The 13332-nt window shown below is 35.6% G+C and overlaps 1 protein-coding gene across 3 annotated transcripts in view; it reads left to right on the top strand.

Annotated features, from left to right (window-relative positions):
* The window catches only part of KRAS (KRAS proto-oncogene, GTPase), a 45935-nt gene that overhangs the window by 14188 nt on the left and 18415 nt on the right, over positions 1-13332 (top strand). For all 3 annotated transcript variants that reach the window (XM_066264907.1, XM_066264900.1, XM_066264896.1), the window contains exon 3: positions 11306-11484. In XM_066264907.1, the coding sequence (XP_066121004.1) occupies positions 11306-11484 (179 nt within the window). The remainder of the gene's footprint in view (positions 1-11305; positions 11485-13332) is intronic.

Raw genomic sequence — 13332 nt, 5'->3', positions numbered from 1 at the left:
TATTGAGTATTTCATGTAATTAGAATCATACAACATGTGGTCTATTTGTTTGGCTTCTTTTACCTAGGATAATGTTTTCAAGGTTCATCTATGCTCTCACATATTTCAATACTTCATTCCATTTATGGCTGAATAATATTCTGTTTATTCATTCATCAGCTGCTGGACATTTGGGTTATTTCTTCTATTGGTCTATTTTAAATAATGTGTGCTGCTGTAAACATTTATATACAGGTTTTTGTGTGAATGTATATTTTTGGTTTTCTTGGGCATACCTAGAAGTAGATTTGCTGAGTCATATGGCAGCTTTATTTTTTTCACTTTTTAGGGAGATGTCAGACTATTTTCCATAGCGCTGTACCTTCTCACCAGCAGTTTATGAGGTAGTTCTGCCAGTTTTGCTCACTAAATATTACTCGTAACTACAGTTTGTCTGTAAAGTCATGGTGCACTTTGACCGGTCACAGGAAAGCAACAAAAGACAGTAGAAATGTGAAATCTGCACCAAATAAAAGGAAAACCCTCCCAGTTTCTGTAGGATGATGTGGCAGCATGTACGCATGCGCAGATGATGACGTAACACCGTGTATACAGCAGAGTAGCCCACGACCATGCCAGTCGAGATGTGGACGGTACAGAGGAAAGTTCAGTGTGTTCTGTGGCTCGCTAAATTCGAATCCGTGACCAAAGTGCAAAGTGAATATTGGCGCGTTTATAATGAAGCGCCTTCACATAGGAATAACATTACTCGGTGGGATAAGCAGTTGAAGGAAACCGGCAGTTTGGTGGAGAAACCCCGTTCTGGTAGGCCATCAGTTAGTGATGAGTCTGTAGAAGCTATATGGGATAGCTACCTAAGGAGCCCTAAAAAATCTGTGTGTGCGTGTACTTGACAATTACACCTAAGCAAGACTACAGTTCATAAGGTGTTAAAGAAACGTCTCTGTTTTACGGGGTACAAATTGCGGCTGTTGCACGCTATCAAACGGGTGGATAGACCCACACGATGTGCATTTGCTACCGATATGCTTCATGAGATTAACAGAGATGCAATATTTTTGCAGAAGATTGTGTTTAGCAATGAGGCAACCTTCCATATCTGTGGACATGTTCATCGCCAGAACGTCCAAATATGGCCTGCTGAACATCCTCATGTCTAAAGCTGAGTACGAACGTAACACCCCTAAAGTGAACATGTGGTGTGTCCTGATGCAAGATAAGGTGATAGGCCCATTTTTTTTCGCGGCGCAGTCTGTGATGGCAACGTCCTATCTTGATATGTTGGAATTGTATGCAGTGCCACAATTTCCAGAAGGTGTCATCTTTCAATAGGACGGCGTTCCTCCACACTACGCCACCATTGTTCGTGAGTTTCTGGATAGAACATTCCCCCGGTGGTGGGTAGGCAGGGGTTCTGTCAAGCCATGGCCACCATGATCCCCGGATCTGACACCCTTGGACTTTTACTTTTGGGGTTATGTGAAGTAACGTGTACATTGAACGTATCAACAACAATCACTTAAAACAGAGAATCACAGATGTTATTCACTGTTACACCAGACGTCCTTACCCGTGTGTGGCAAGAACTTCACTATTGTTTGGATGTGTATAGGGCAACAAGTGGAGCCCACATCGAACTGCACTGAATAGGTATGAAACTGGGAGAGTTTTCCTTTTATTTGGTGCAGATTTCACATTTCTATCGTCTTTTGTTGCTTTCCTGTGACCGGTCAAAAGTGCACCATGACTTTACGGACACACTGTACTTAATCTTCACCTATGGTGCTGTTGGCTGCAATAGCTCAGATTATATCATTTCTTGTAATAGCTTCCTAACTCATTTCCCAGCCTCCTGTCTGGCCTCTTTCTATAATTTGCCCTAATAATGTTAACAGTGAACCTGGTAAGTCTGATTTTCTCTTCCTACTTAAAAACCTTTCATTGATGATATATAAGATGAAGTTCAAAACTCCGTAATGTGGCATTCAAGACCCTTAATGAGTTGGCCTCTGCGTGATTGTTGTTTCACTTTTACTTACCTATAATCCTTCCAAGCTAGAGTTGTACTGAACTTCTTATGCGGTATGTTCAATATATGATTTCATATTTTTGTGCATTCTCTGTGCTCCTTCCTATCTGAAGTGGCACTCCCCTTCCCTGTCTTTCTTAGTTCATACAAGTAAAATTGATCTCTCCTTACTGTGTGTCACCATTGTACTTTGTCCTGCATACAGTGTTGCAGAATTTCACTATGTTTTAATTATTTGTTTACATTCATATCTCTCTCACCAGACCTAGCTCCTTGAGGTCAGAAACTTTATAATGCCTGGAACAGTTTTTGACATTAGTATACTTTTAGTAAGTATTCTGTGTGGTTCAAGGGAGAATGGAGTAGGTAGGTGGGAATGAACTAATAAACCTTTGTTTATACAGTGTGTCCGTAAAGTCATGGTGCACTTTTGACCGGTCACAGGAAAGCAACAAAAGATGATAGAAATGTGAAATCTGCACCAAATAAAAGGAAAACTCTCCCAGTTTCATACCTATTCAGTGCAGTTCAATGTGGGCTCACACACAGATTTTTTTAGGACTCCTTAGGTAGCTATCCCGTACAGCCTCTACAGACTCGTCATTGACTGATGGCCTACTAGAACGGGGTTTCTCCACCAAACTGCTGGTTTCCTTCAACTGCTTATCTCACCGAGTAATGTTATTCCTATGTGGTGGTGCTTCGTTATAAATGCGCTGATATTCACGTTGCATTTTGGTCACGGATTCGAATTTAGCAAGCCACAGAACACACTGAACTTCCCTCTGTACCATCCACATCTCGACTGGCATAGCTGTGGGCTGCTCTGCTGTATACACGGTGTTATGTCATCTGCATGCACATATGCTGCCACATCATCCTACAGAAATTGGGAGGGTTTTCCTTTTATTTGGTCAGATTTCACATTTCTATCGTCTTTTGTTGCTTTCCTGTGACAGGTCAAAAGTGCACCATGACTTTATGGACACACTATATATCCCACATTCATTGTTTCTTCCCTGTTGTAATTGTAACCAGGCTATTGTACATGTGTCTGTCTTTGAGAATTAGCTGTTTACAACAACCTTTGGTGGCTTATAATCAATAATATGGAACATATTCAGTGATGGGCTTAATCTTTTAGAAGTTACACAATAGTTGAGCATTAAGAGAGTAGAAGTTTCTCATTTTTTCCTACAATTGTTAAGAGTACATGAAAGGTATAGTACTTAACACATTAAGAAAAAGTTACAAATGTTTCCAGAGTCAGTCTTTTAATAATAAGTTAGCTGACATTTCAGCAATCCTGTTCTTACTTACAAGAGCATCAGATGGAATCCCAGCATGAAGATGGGGTTTAAATTGGATAATGCCTATAATATGCTTATGGCAGTATCTGTTGGCTATTGTAATTACTATGAATAATAATATGGTTACCTATAGTAAAAAATATTCATTTCTGTACTTCTTTTGTTTACTGTAATATGTCTTCCCATGTTAAGGTTACTGCCTGAGATGGAAAACTAAGTGGAGCATGTTAAAAAAAATAACATACTGAGTAACTGGTTATTATTAATTATCATAGAAAAAAATTACAATGTCTTGGTCAGTGAATTTAATTTCATTTTGAATCATTTAGTCTTAACTTTAAAATTGCTCTAAGGAGCTACAGATAAATTTCTATAGATAAAACAATACTTAAAGGCATGTTAATAAACTGGAAAATACTTTTTGAAAAAAATTATACATGTCAGTGTAAAAATAGATAAATTTTAAATGGGCAAAGGACAAAGGTGATGGGAAGAAATATTAAAATAAAACTATATATATTATTAGTCCTCAAAGAAATGAACATTAGAACAGTAAGAATTTTTAGCCTAACAAACTGGCAGGAATTTAAAGAAAAATAAAAAATAAAATCTGTTTGTGAGTGGTGAGACAATGGGTCCACTTTTAATGCTATATGGAAAAGTAAAATAATGAACATGTATGCACCAACCAGCTTTGTCATATCTTAGCATTTTGTCACCTTTGGTTTAGATCCTTTTTCTTTTTCAAGATGTAAAACGTGGTACAATTAAAGGCTCTGTGTTCTTCTCTGCAGTCTTACTATCTTTCCTCCCATATGTATTTTCAAATCTCTGCGTGTATTGTTTGGTTTACCGTATTTCCCCAGGTATAAGACACACCCTTTTTTGAAAAATTTGGGATCCAGAAACTGGGTGTGTCTTATACAGTGGTTGTAGTTTTTTTACTTGCATTTTCCGCTTTTTCGCACTTGTTTTTGTGCTGTTGAAGACAGTGATTCGTCATCAGATACAGATGAGGACAAGCTGATGGATGGGAGTTTTGACAGTGTTGAGGAGTTGTGTGAATTTTATGATGAATAAAATGAGTTCAATAATTTTATGTAATACATCTTTTTTCAAACTTTGGGCCCCCAAATTGAGGCATGTCTTATACATAAGGAAGTATGGTATATTTTTACATTAAAGGTTTCATATTGTATAACATTTGCTTGAATATATTTACTTTTAATATATTATAATTTTAAATTTTATAATAAATTTTATCATAATTTAATATAAAATAATTTTATATATAAAACACTTATATAAAATTTAATATAAAATATTTTAATATAAAATACTTATAATTTAATATAAAATACTTTTAATATATTATAATTTTAAAATTTGTGACTTAATTGTTTTAATATAACTTAAACTCTATTAAACTTGTACTTGTTTTCATAACACAGTTTTATAGTGTCTGCATATGTTTACATTGAAAAGATCCAGTCACTTATTCAACAGAGAGTGCTGGTTACCTGCTGTTTTCAAGACTTATACACTGGGTGTATAGTGCTGAGCAAAACAGATGTGAGCTCAACCATCATAGGGTTTAAAGCCTAGTAGGGGGTATAGACTAAAACAATTACACAAATAAATACATAGTTACAGATTATCATACATGATATAAAGGAAACAGAGGTGCTGAAGGAGGAGAAAGGTTTATCTTTTGGATTTTATTTTTAAGAATGAAGGGATACTATTTGAGGACTTTAAGCAAGCAAGTGATATTTAAAGCGAGTGACATTTGAAAATAATTGCTAACTGCTATGTGGACAGTATTATTTAAGAGTAACGATGGATTCTTACTAGAATGTAGTAGTAGCAGGAGATTGCATGAGACAAAATAGTATAGACTAGGGCAGTGGTCGGCAAACTCAGTCAGCAGAGCCAAATATGAATAGTACAACGATTGAAATTTCTTTTGAGAGCCAAGTTTTTTAAACTTAAACTATATATGTAGGTACATTCCTTATCGAGGTAGCACCTGCACGTGGTATTTTGTGGAAGAGCCACACTCAAGAGGCCAGAGAGCCGCATGTGGCTCGCGAGCCGCAATAGTCTAATGGTGCTGGTGGGTGCTTGGATTTGGAGTATATTTTGAATCTAGATCAGTGGCATAAAAATGTAGGTCAATATTAAATACCTATGTAATTTTTCTTTGTAAGACATTTAGGATGCCTGCCACATTAAGTGTCTCTGTTGTAACTATTATTTAAAAAGAAATAAATGATATTTTCCTTAGCATTGTTTACCAAAAGTGGCATTACTGTGTCAAAGGCTATGAACATTTGTATATTTCTTGATAAATACTGGAATTGCTTTCCAGAAGGATTGTGCCTGTTTATTGTATCACTAGAGATGTTTGAGTTCTACCTACGATTAACTTTTGCCAGCATAATGTATTTCACTTAGCAAAGTTTTCTGTTTTTTTACTATGTAAGTCAAGTACTACTTAAGTAAAGTACTTTAGCTGAGAATGAGGGAATAACTTTCTGCATTTAATGTTTTATTACATTGAGTTAAAGTGTAATATTTTATTATTACACTTTAAGGCTTTATTTTATTCTAGTTTCCAAAGGGTGTTAGTTATTTTTTAAGTATAAAGGAATAAATAATATGTGTTGAGAATAATTCAGATTTGTGCAAAGGTTATTTATTATCATAAGCGGGATTGGCAAACTTTTCTGTAAAGGGCCATATGAGTCTTTGTCACAAAATCTTTTTTTTTTTTAACAACCATTTAAAAATATAAAACTTCTTATTTCGGACAAAAAGAGGTTGCCAGGATTTGGCCTGTGAGCAGTAGTTTGCTGAACCCTTTTTAGACTTTAATCATGCGAAAGACCTTACACTGATGACGGAATTTTTTCTACCTCTATATACTTCTTCCTAATAGCAAACCTGAAGTTAGAACAGAATCTGTAATATTTATATATTTGTGTTGTGCTTGTTTTCTGCTTCATTGTCAGAACTGTCAGGTCATTTTCAGATCATGCTTTCTTTGCCTTTTAACACTTTTATTCTTAAGTTTTTACAAGGCTGCACTGCCTTTTTCATATAGCTCAGTGACATTGTGCTTCTAAGGATGACTCTAGTTAAATAAACTTTGGAAATACTGAAGTTTTAACCTAGATGTATTATTTCTAAACAGCAGATTCTTATAATTGTTTATCAGTAGGTTGTAGATTATTTTTTTGGTAACTGACTGTGACACAGAACTTAGTTAATATTTTTAGGGTTTAGACGGGAAAAGATAATCGGAATGAGGTAGATCGGAAAACAGGGAGGGACTGCTTCCCAGTTTCTCAGTATTTGAAGGAGTAGCCATCATGGAAACATGTTATGAATACATGCAGAAACTACTAATATTCCACATAAATACTTTTGAAAACACAAAGTACTTGAATATTTTGTAAATGGGAGTTTGTTGAGCCAAATCTTCAAGGCATTATTTGTGGGCAGATGGTGAGTAAATCCCCCAGCTACATCTTAGATGTAGACCTGTGTGACTCTAGAAACTATAGTCTTTAATTTTATTGTTGGTAAAACATTTTATATTTAAAGACTAAGGAACCTGTCAACTCTAAGGTTAACTTAGGTTAGCATTGCTAAGTGAAGAATGTGAGGTGAAGCAACAGGTAAGGAAAGGTCTTTGTTCTCTAGCCATACCTGGGGAGTGAATGCAGTGACTCCAAGACCCTGTACTTTGCTCTCAGTTCCTGCTCTATTGCTATACTTCCCAGACACTGCTTTTCAGTTCATTACACTGGGGAACAGTTTTCTTTTCATTTTCTGTTGCATGAGGTTTTAGAACTGTTTCTATATACTTCTGCATCGCTGATTACAAATCTGAAATCCTTTTTTTGGTGCATGCTGTAGTTTTTATGCAATTTTAATTTCTTTTTGTTACAGTTAACGGCATGTATTGGTTTCTAAATTGGAGTTAAAGGGCAACGACTCTTGGATTGAACATAATCACAAGGCAATTAATCTTTTACAAACATCACTTTTACATAATTGTAGTTTTAAAATTTTAAAATTATTATCTGATAAAAACACCCTCTTATTTTGTTTTAAGATTTAATTATGGCTTCTTCGAGTAGGTGTAAATGTAAGAATAGTCCTGACACCTCCTGTTATATATGTGGTTGTTACACACTTCACCCTCAAAGGCACAATATTTCATCATTTGTGACACGTGCCTATTTTCAAGTTCCCCTTGGCAATCAAGACAAGAATTGGGCTCCTCATATTGTGTGTCATAATTGTGAGGAAATGCTTCGTGACTGGACAAAAAGAAAACGCAAAGGAACGCCTTTTGGTATTCCCATGGTTTGGTGTGAACCTAAGGACCACAGCAGTGACTGTTATTTCTGTCTGATCCATACAAAGGGCATCGACAATAAAAAAAACAGAATATGATTGCATATCCTAATATTCCTTCAACAATACGACCTATCCCACACTCTGAGACACTCCAGTTCCAGTTTTCAATGGTTTTATTTCTTCTAAGGACAAAGAAAGTGAACATGGTGATCAAGTGTATTTTGATAAGATGCATGAGGAAATGGTTGTAGAATCTGAAGAGTCTTCTTCTGATGCCAAGCAGTCATTAATCCCTCAGCAGTTTAGCCAACCCGAATTGAATGACTTAGTAAGAATGACAAAATTGTCCTCAACTTTCTGAAGTATGAGGAGCATAACTGAATCATTTGTGTGGATCTTAAAATGGTTCATTTCCTGCTAGGACAATAGAGAGGTTTCACAAAGTATCCTTGCTTTCTGTGTTTGTGGGACAGCCGAGCTTGGGAGAAACACTAGACACAGAAGGAGTGGCCAAAACATGAAGTCTGGAAGTAGGGATGCAAAATATTGTGAATGAACCTGTATTTAATCGAGATAGGATCATTTTCCCCCACTTCACATCAAACTTGGCTTAATGAAGCAGTTTGTTCAGGCTTTGAATAGAGAAAGTGAATGCTTTCAACATATTATTTCTGCTTTTCCTGCCTTGTCTTTCGAGAAGATAAAAGCAGGTGTATTCGATGGACCTCAAATTTGAATTCTCATATGTGAAGAATTAGCCAGGAAGATGAATAAGGAGGAGAAAGCAGCATGGCAGTCTTGTGGCAGTTACATAGAACTTCCTTGGCAACAAAAAAGCAGAAAACTATGAACTTCTGGTTCAAAGGATGTTGTTGGCTTTCTGCGACATTGGATGTAACATGAGCATTGAGATTCACTTCCTGAACAGTCACCTTGATAAGTTTCCCGAAAAACTTGGAGCTGTTAGTGATGAGCAGACTACTGCTGGAGACTTTCCTCAACAAGTACACAAATGCAAGAGCAACAAACGCAAATTTTTGCCTGAAGAGAATTTAAATAAGTTTTGTGCAAATTTTATGATTAAAAGAAGTATTTTAATATGTTCTATTTTGAAATTGTAGACAAATTCTGATGTAGTCATATCTTTTAGTGTATTAGTGTATTTACTACATTATATAAATTATATTTTCACAAAGATAATACCCAAGAAGACAGTCTATCTACTTCATTATGTTAAACTAAATGTTGAAAGTTTTACATTAAGATGAAAACCTAAAATCTTGAATTGAAAAAAAAAACAGTAGCTTACAGAGAAAAACTAATGTCAGATTTGAGATTAGCACACTCAAATTAGGTAAGAACAAGTGTTTTTGTGGATGCAACAAAAATTTTGTTCCCCAGTGTAATATACGAGAGTTCTTTTAAGTAGTTAAGGAAATAGACAAAATAAATAAAATGTCAACCAAATGTTTGAATTTTTAATAAAGAGCTACTTGCTTAGAAACTAAATATCCATCTTTTTTTTTCTGACTGGCAAAGTAATTTTTATTATAGATAGTATGGAAAATACAGTTTACTTTAAAAGATAAACATGAGACCATAGTATAATATGGTACTCTTTTACACTTAATTAAAAGCCAAAAAAGGAATACATTTAATGTAGTATCTAGTGCAAAAAAAAGATAAGCAAGAGATAAATTATTTCTTGTTATCTTCATCAAATACAGCCTTTATTAACATTTTTATGTAATATCCATTTTTAAACATACATATAGAGACATATATACTGATAGGTACATATATTTTATTGGGATCATGATACATATAGAGGGGTGAGCAAAACTAGGTTTACAGTTGTTCAAACGGAAAATAAAAATAATAGAAGAATAAGCTCTATGACACAGCCTCAGAACTGTAAACCTACTTTTGCCAACCCCTGGAGATACATACTTATATTCTACTGTAAACATTTTTAAACTATTTTATCAAAAACATATTTTAATGACCATTCTGTTTTTTAATGATGGAATGGTCTATGAATTATTTCATGAAATAAAGACATTTTAGTGCTAAGCCCACATGTAGAACAATAAGAAACAGTGTTCTTGGTGTATAGTTTATACCAGTCATAAACCCTGCCTCTTACTTCATGGCTTCATATTACACCATTCCTTTTTCCTTATATTTTGGGGAAGGCCTATTTTGGCAGAGTGTATGAAATATTTTAGGCATGATTATTAATCAAAAGTCAAATTTTCATTTTAAGATTCTGTTAATGTTACCCCCTTTTCCTTTACTTAGTCTTAGAATTACATAGTATCTTTTTTAAGCTATCCATCTCTTCCTGCCCCACCCTACCCCGGTTTAATAGAGGCCCCACAGAATTTGCAGATAAACAACCATGCTCTTCTGAGTATCATAGTATCCTATCTGGCTGTGAGATACTGTTCCCAGGATTTCAGAAATGGATAAGGGGATTAAAATGCACAGTATTGACCACTCTGTATTCCTTTGACTGTAAGTAAAATAGATGCATGACATTTTTGTAAGCTGGTTTTTTTTCTTGCCATGTAAATCATCTTGAATAACAGAGTTGGTAGAGCTATCCCACTTTTTTTAATAATATTTTTATAAGAATGTGGGTCTTTTTGTTACTAATATGTACAATATGTTGAATCTGTGTAACAACTTTTTTAGGATTGTGATACACACACATAAAGTCTCCCATTGCAGCCATTTTTAAGTGTACAGTTGAGTGATATTAAGTAAATTCGCAGTGTTGGGCAGCTATTAGCTCTATTTTAATAACTTTTTCATCATCCTAAACTAAAACTAAAACTCTCCAACCCCTCCACATCCAAGTTTCAGGTAACCTCTATTCTACTTTTTGTCTCTGTGACTTGACCTAGTTTTAGGTACTTCATATAAATGGAATAGTAGGTACTTGTCTTCTTGTGTCTGACTTATTTCATTTAGCATAATGTTTTCAGGGTTCTTCCATGTTGTATCATAAATCAGAATTTTATTCCTTTTTATGACTAAATATTTCACTAAAAACATACCACATTTTGTTTATCTACTCATCTGTTAATAAACACTTGAGTTGTTTCTAAATCTTAGCTATTGCAATAATGCCGCTGTGAACATTAGCATACAAATATCTGTTTGAGTCCCTACTCACAATTATATTGGTTATATCCCAAGGATTGGAATTGCAGGATCATATGATAATTCTGTGTTTTACTTTTTGAAGAACTGTCATTGTTTTCCACAATGGCTGCACCATTTTACATTCCCACCAACAGTAGACAGGAATCCAGTTTCTCCATATTCTTGCTAACATTTGTTATTTTCCCTTTAAAAAAAAATAGCTATCCTAATGGCTGTGAAGTGGAAACTCATTGCGATTTTGATTTACATTTCTCTAATAATGTTGAACATATTTCATGTGCATGTTGGCCTTTCTTTGGAGAGATATCTATTCAAGTCATTTGCCCCGTTTTGAATTGGGTTCTTTTTCTTCAGTTGTATCTAACACCTTTTTAAAAGTAAAAGGTACACCATAATAATCTAGACTGTGTTTCTCCCTTCTCAGGACTCCTACAGGAAACAAGTAGTAATTGATGGAGAGACTTGCCTCTTGGATATTCTCGACACAGCAGGTCAAGAGGAGTACAGTGCAATGAGGGACCAGTACATGAGAACTGGGGAGGGGTTTCTTTGTGTATTTGCCATAAATAATACTAAATCATTTGAAGATATTCACCATTATAGGTGGGTTTAAATTGAATATAATAAATTGACATTGAGTAATTTTATCTTTCATTCTTTGCTAGTCTAATCACCATGCATAAGCTGTCTACTTTAAAATTTAGAGTAATTATGAGGTAGGTAATATTCCATTTTTCAAATGAAGTTCTTGAGGATGAGAGAAACTGAGTAATTTATTCCATGTTGCATAGGTAGTGGCAGTGCTGGGACTGAAACCTAAGTCCATTTGACTTCAAAAGCTGTGTTCTTAACCACTCTGCATTAGGGAAACAGGACTCTAAACCAGAGGCATCATAAAAATGAAAACTGTCAACAAAAATAGGAAAGTGTAACTGAGGCAGTGCCACTCAGATAGCCTTAAAAAGAATCAAGTATATTTAGTGTACAGTTTCTTGAAATCAAATATTAGATACTTAAGAAAACCCCCCATAACTTTGAGATTGTAAAAGATTGAAGTATTAGAACAATTACAGTTTTTAAAGAAACTGACAAATCAGCCTAAAACTGAGTACTTTTATTAAGATAATCACTATTAAGTATAGTTTATATTCTGTTTCTTGAGGACATAACATATTAAGCAAATATCTCACTCATCAGCTATATTCATTGAACAGTGAATTAAGAAATTTAACATTTTACTTAACATAAGACATGTTAGCTTATGTTCTCGATAGTCCAGTGATAGAGAAAAAGGAATTTGGTGGCTGATAATAATTTTGTAGAATAACTGGCTTTTTATGCTGCATTTTTCAAATTCACTTAAATTTTTGAAGGAATATAATTTTACCCCGAATTTTAAGTTTATGCACGTCTTATTGAAAAAGGAGGCCTTTTACAGAATAAACAGTGTAGTAACATCAGTGTTGTCCACATAGAAATCAAAGTCTTTTCACTTGGCACTCTCTTTTGTGAGAAAAGAATGAAAATTATGTTAATGTTGTAATTCATGTTTTTATAAAAATATTTTTAATTCTATATATTTAACAACATACAGTATATGTTTCTAAGATTATAATTTTTTTTTTTTTAGAGACAGAGAAAGAGTCAGAGAGAGGGATAGATAGGGACAGACAGACAGGAAAGAAGAGAGATGAGAAGCATCAATAATCAGTTTTTCGTTGGGACATCTAGTTGTTCATTGATTGCTTTCTCATATGTGTCTTGACCATGGGCCTTAAGCAGACCGAGTAACCTTTGCTCGAGCCAGTGACCTTGGGCTCAAGCTGGTGAGCTTTGCTCAAACCAGATGAGCCCACGCTCAAGCTGGCGACCTCCGGGTCTCAAACCTGGGTCATCTGCATCCCAGTCTGATGCTCCATCCACTGCGCCACTGCCTGGCCAGGCTAAGATTATAATTTTTAAAATTTAGGCATAGCATTTTTTTGGTCTAGAATTTTTAATATTTTCTGTTTCATCATGTGACCTACCTGCATATGAACCTTAGGTTGTAGTTTTAGTGTAGTATTTCTAGGTATTTGATCTTTTTTTTTTTTTGTATTTTTCTGAAGCTGGAAACGGGGAGAGACAGACAGACCCCCGCATGCACCCAACCGGGATCCACCCGGCACGCCCACCAGGGGTGATGCTCTGCCCCTCCGGGGCGTCGCTCTGTTGCGACCAGAGCCACTCTAGCGCCTGGGGCAGAGGCCAAGGAGCCATCCCCAGCGCCCGGGCCATCTTTGCTCCAATGGAGCCTCGGCTGCGGGAGGGGAAGAGAGAGACAGAGAGAAAGGAGAGGGGGAGGGGTGGAGAAGCAGATGGGCACTTCTCCTGTGTGCCCTGGTCAGGAATCGAACCCGGGACTTCTGCACGCCAGGCCGACACTCTACCACTGAGCCAACCGGCCAGGGC

This window comes from Saccopteryx bilineata, chromosome 1 (assembly GCF_036850765.1).
Source record: "Saccopteryx bilineata isolate mSacBil1 chromosome 1, mSacBil1_pri_phased_curated, whole genome shotgun sequence".
In the NCBI taxonomy this organism is placed as follows: Eukaryota; Metazoa; Chordata; class Mammalia; order Chiroptera; family Emballonuridae; genus Saccopteryx; species Saccopteryx bilineata.
Note: the sequence above shows the minus strand (reverse complement) of the source record. Positions and strands in the feature narration are given on the sequence as shown.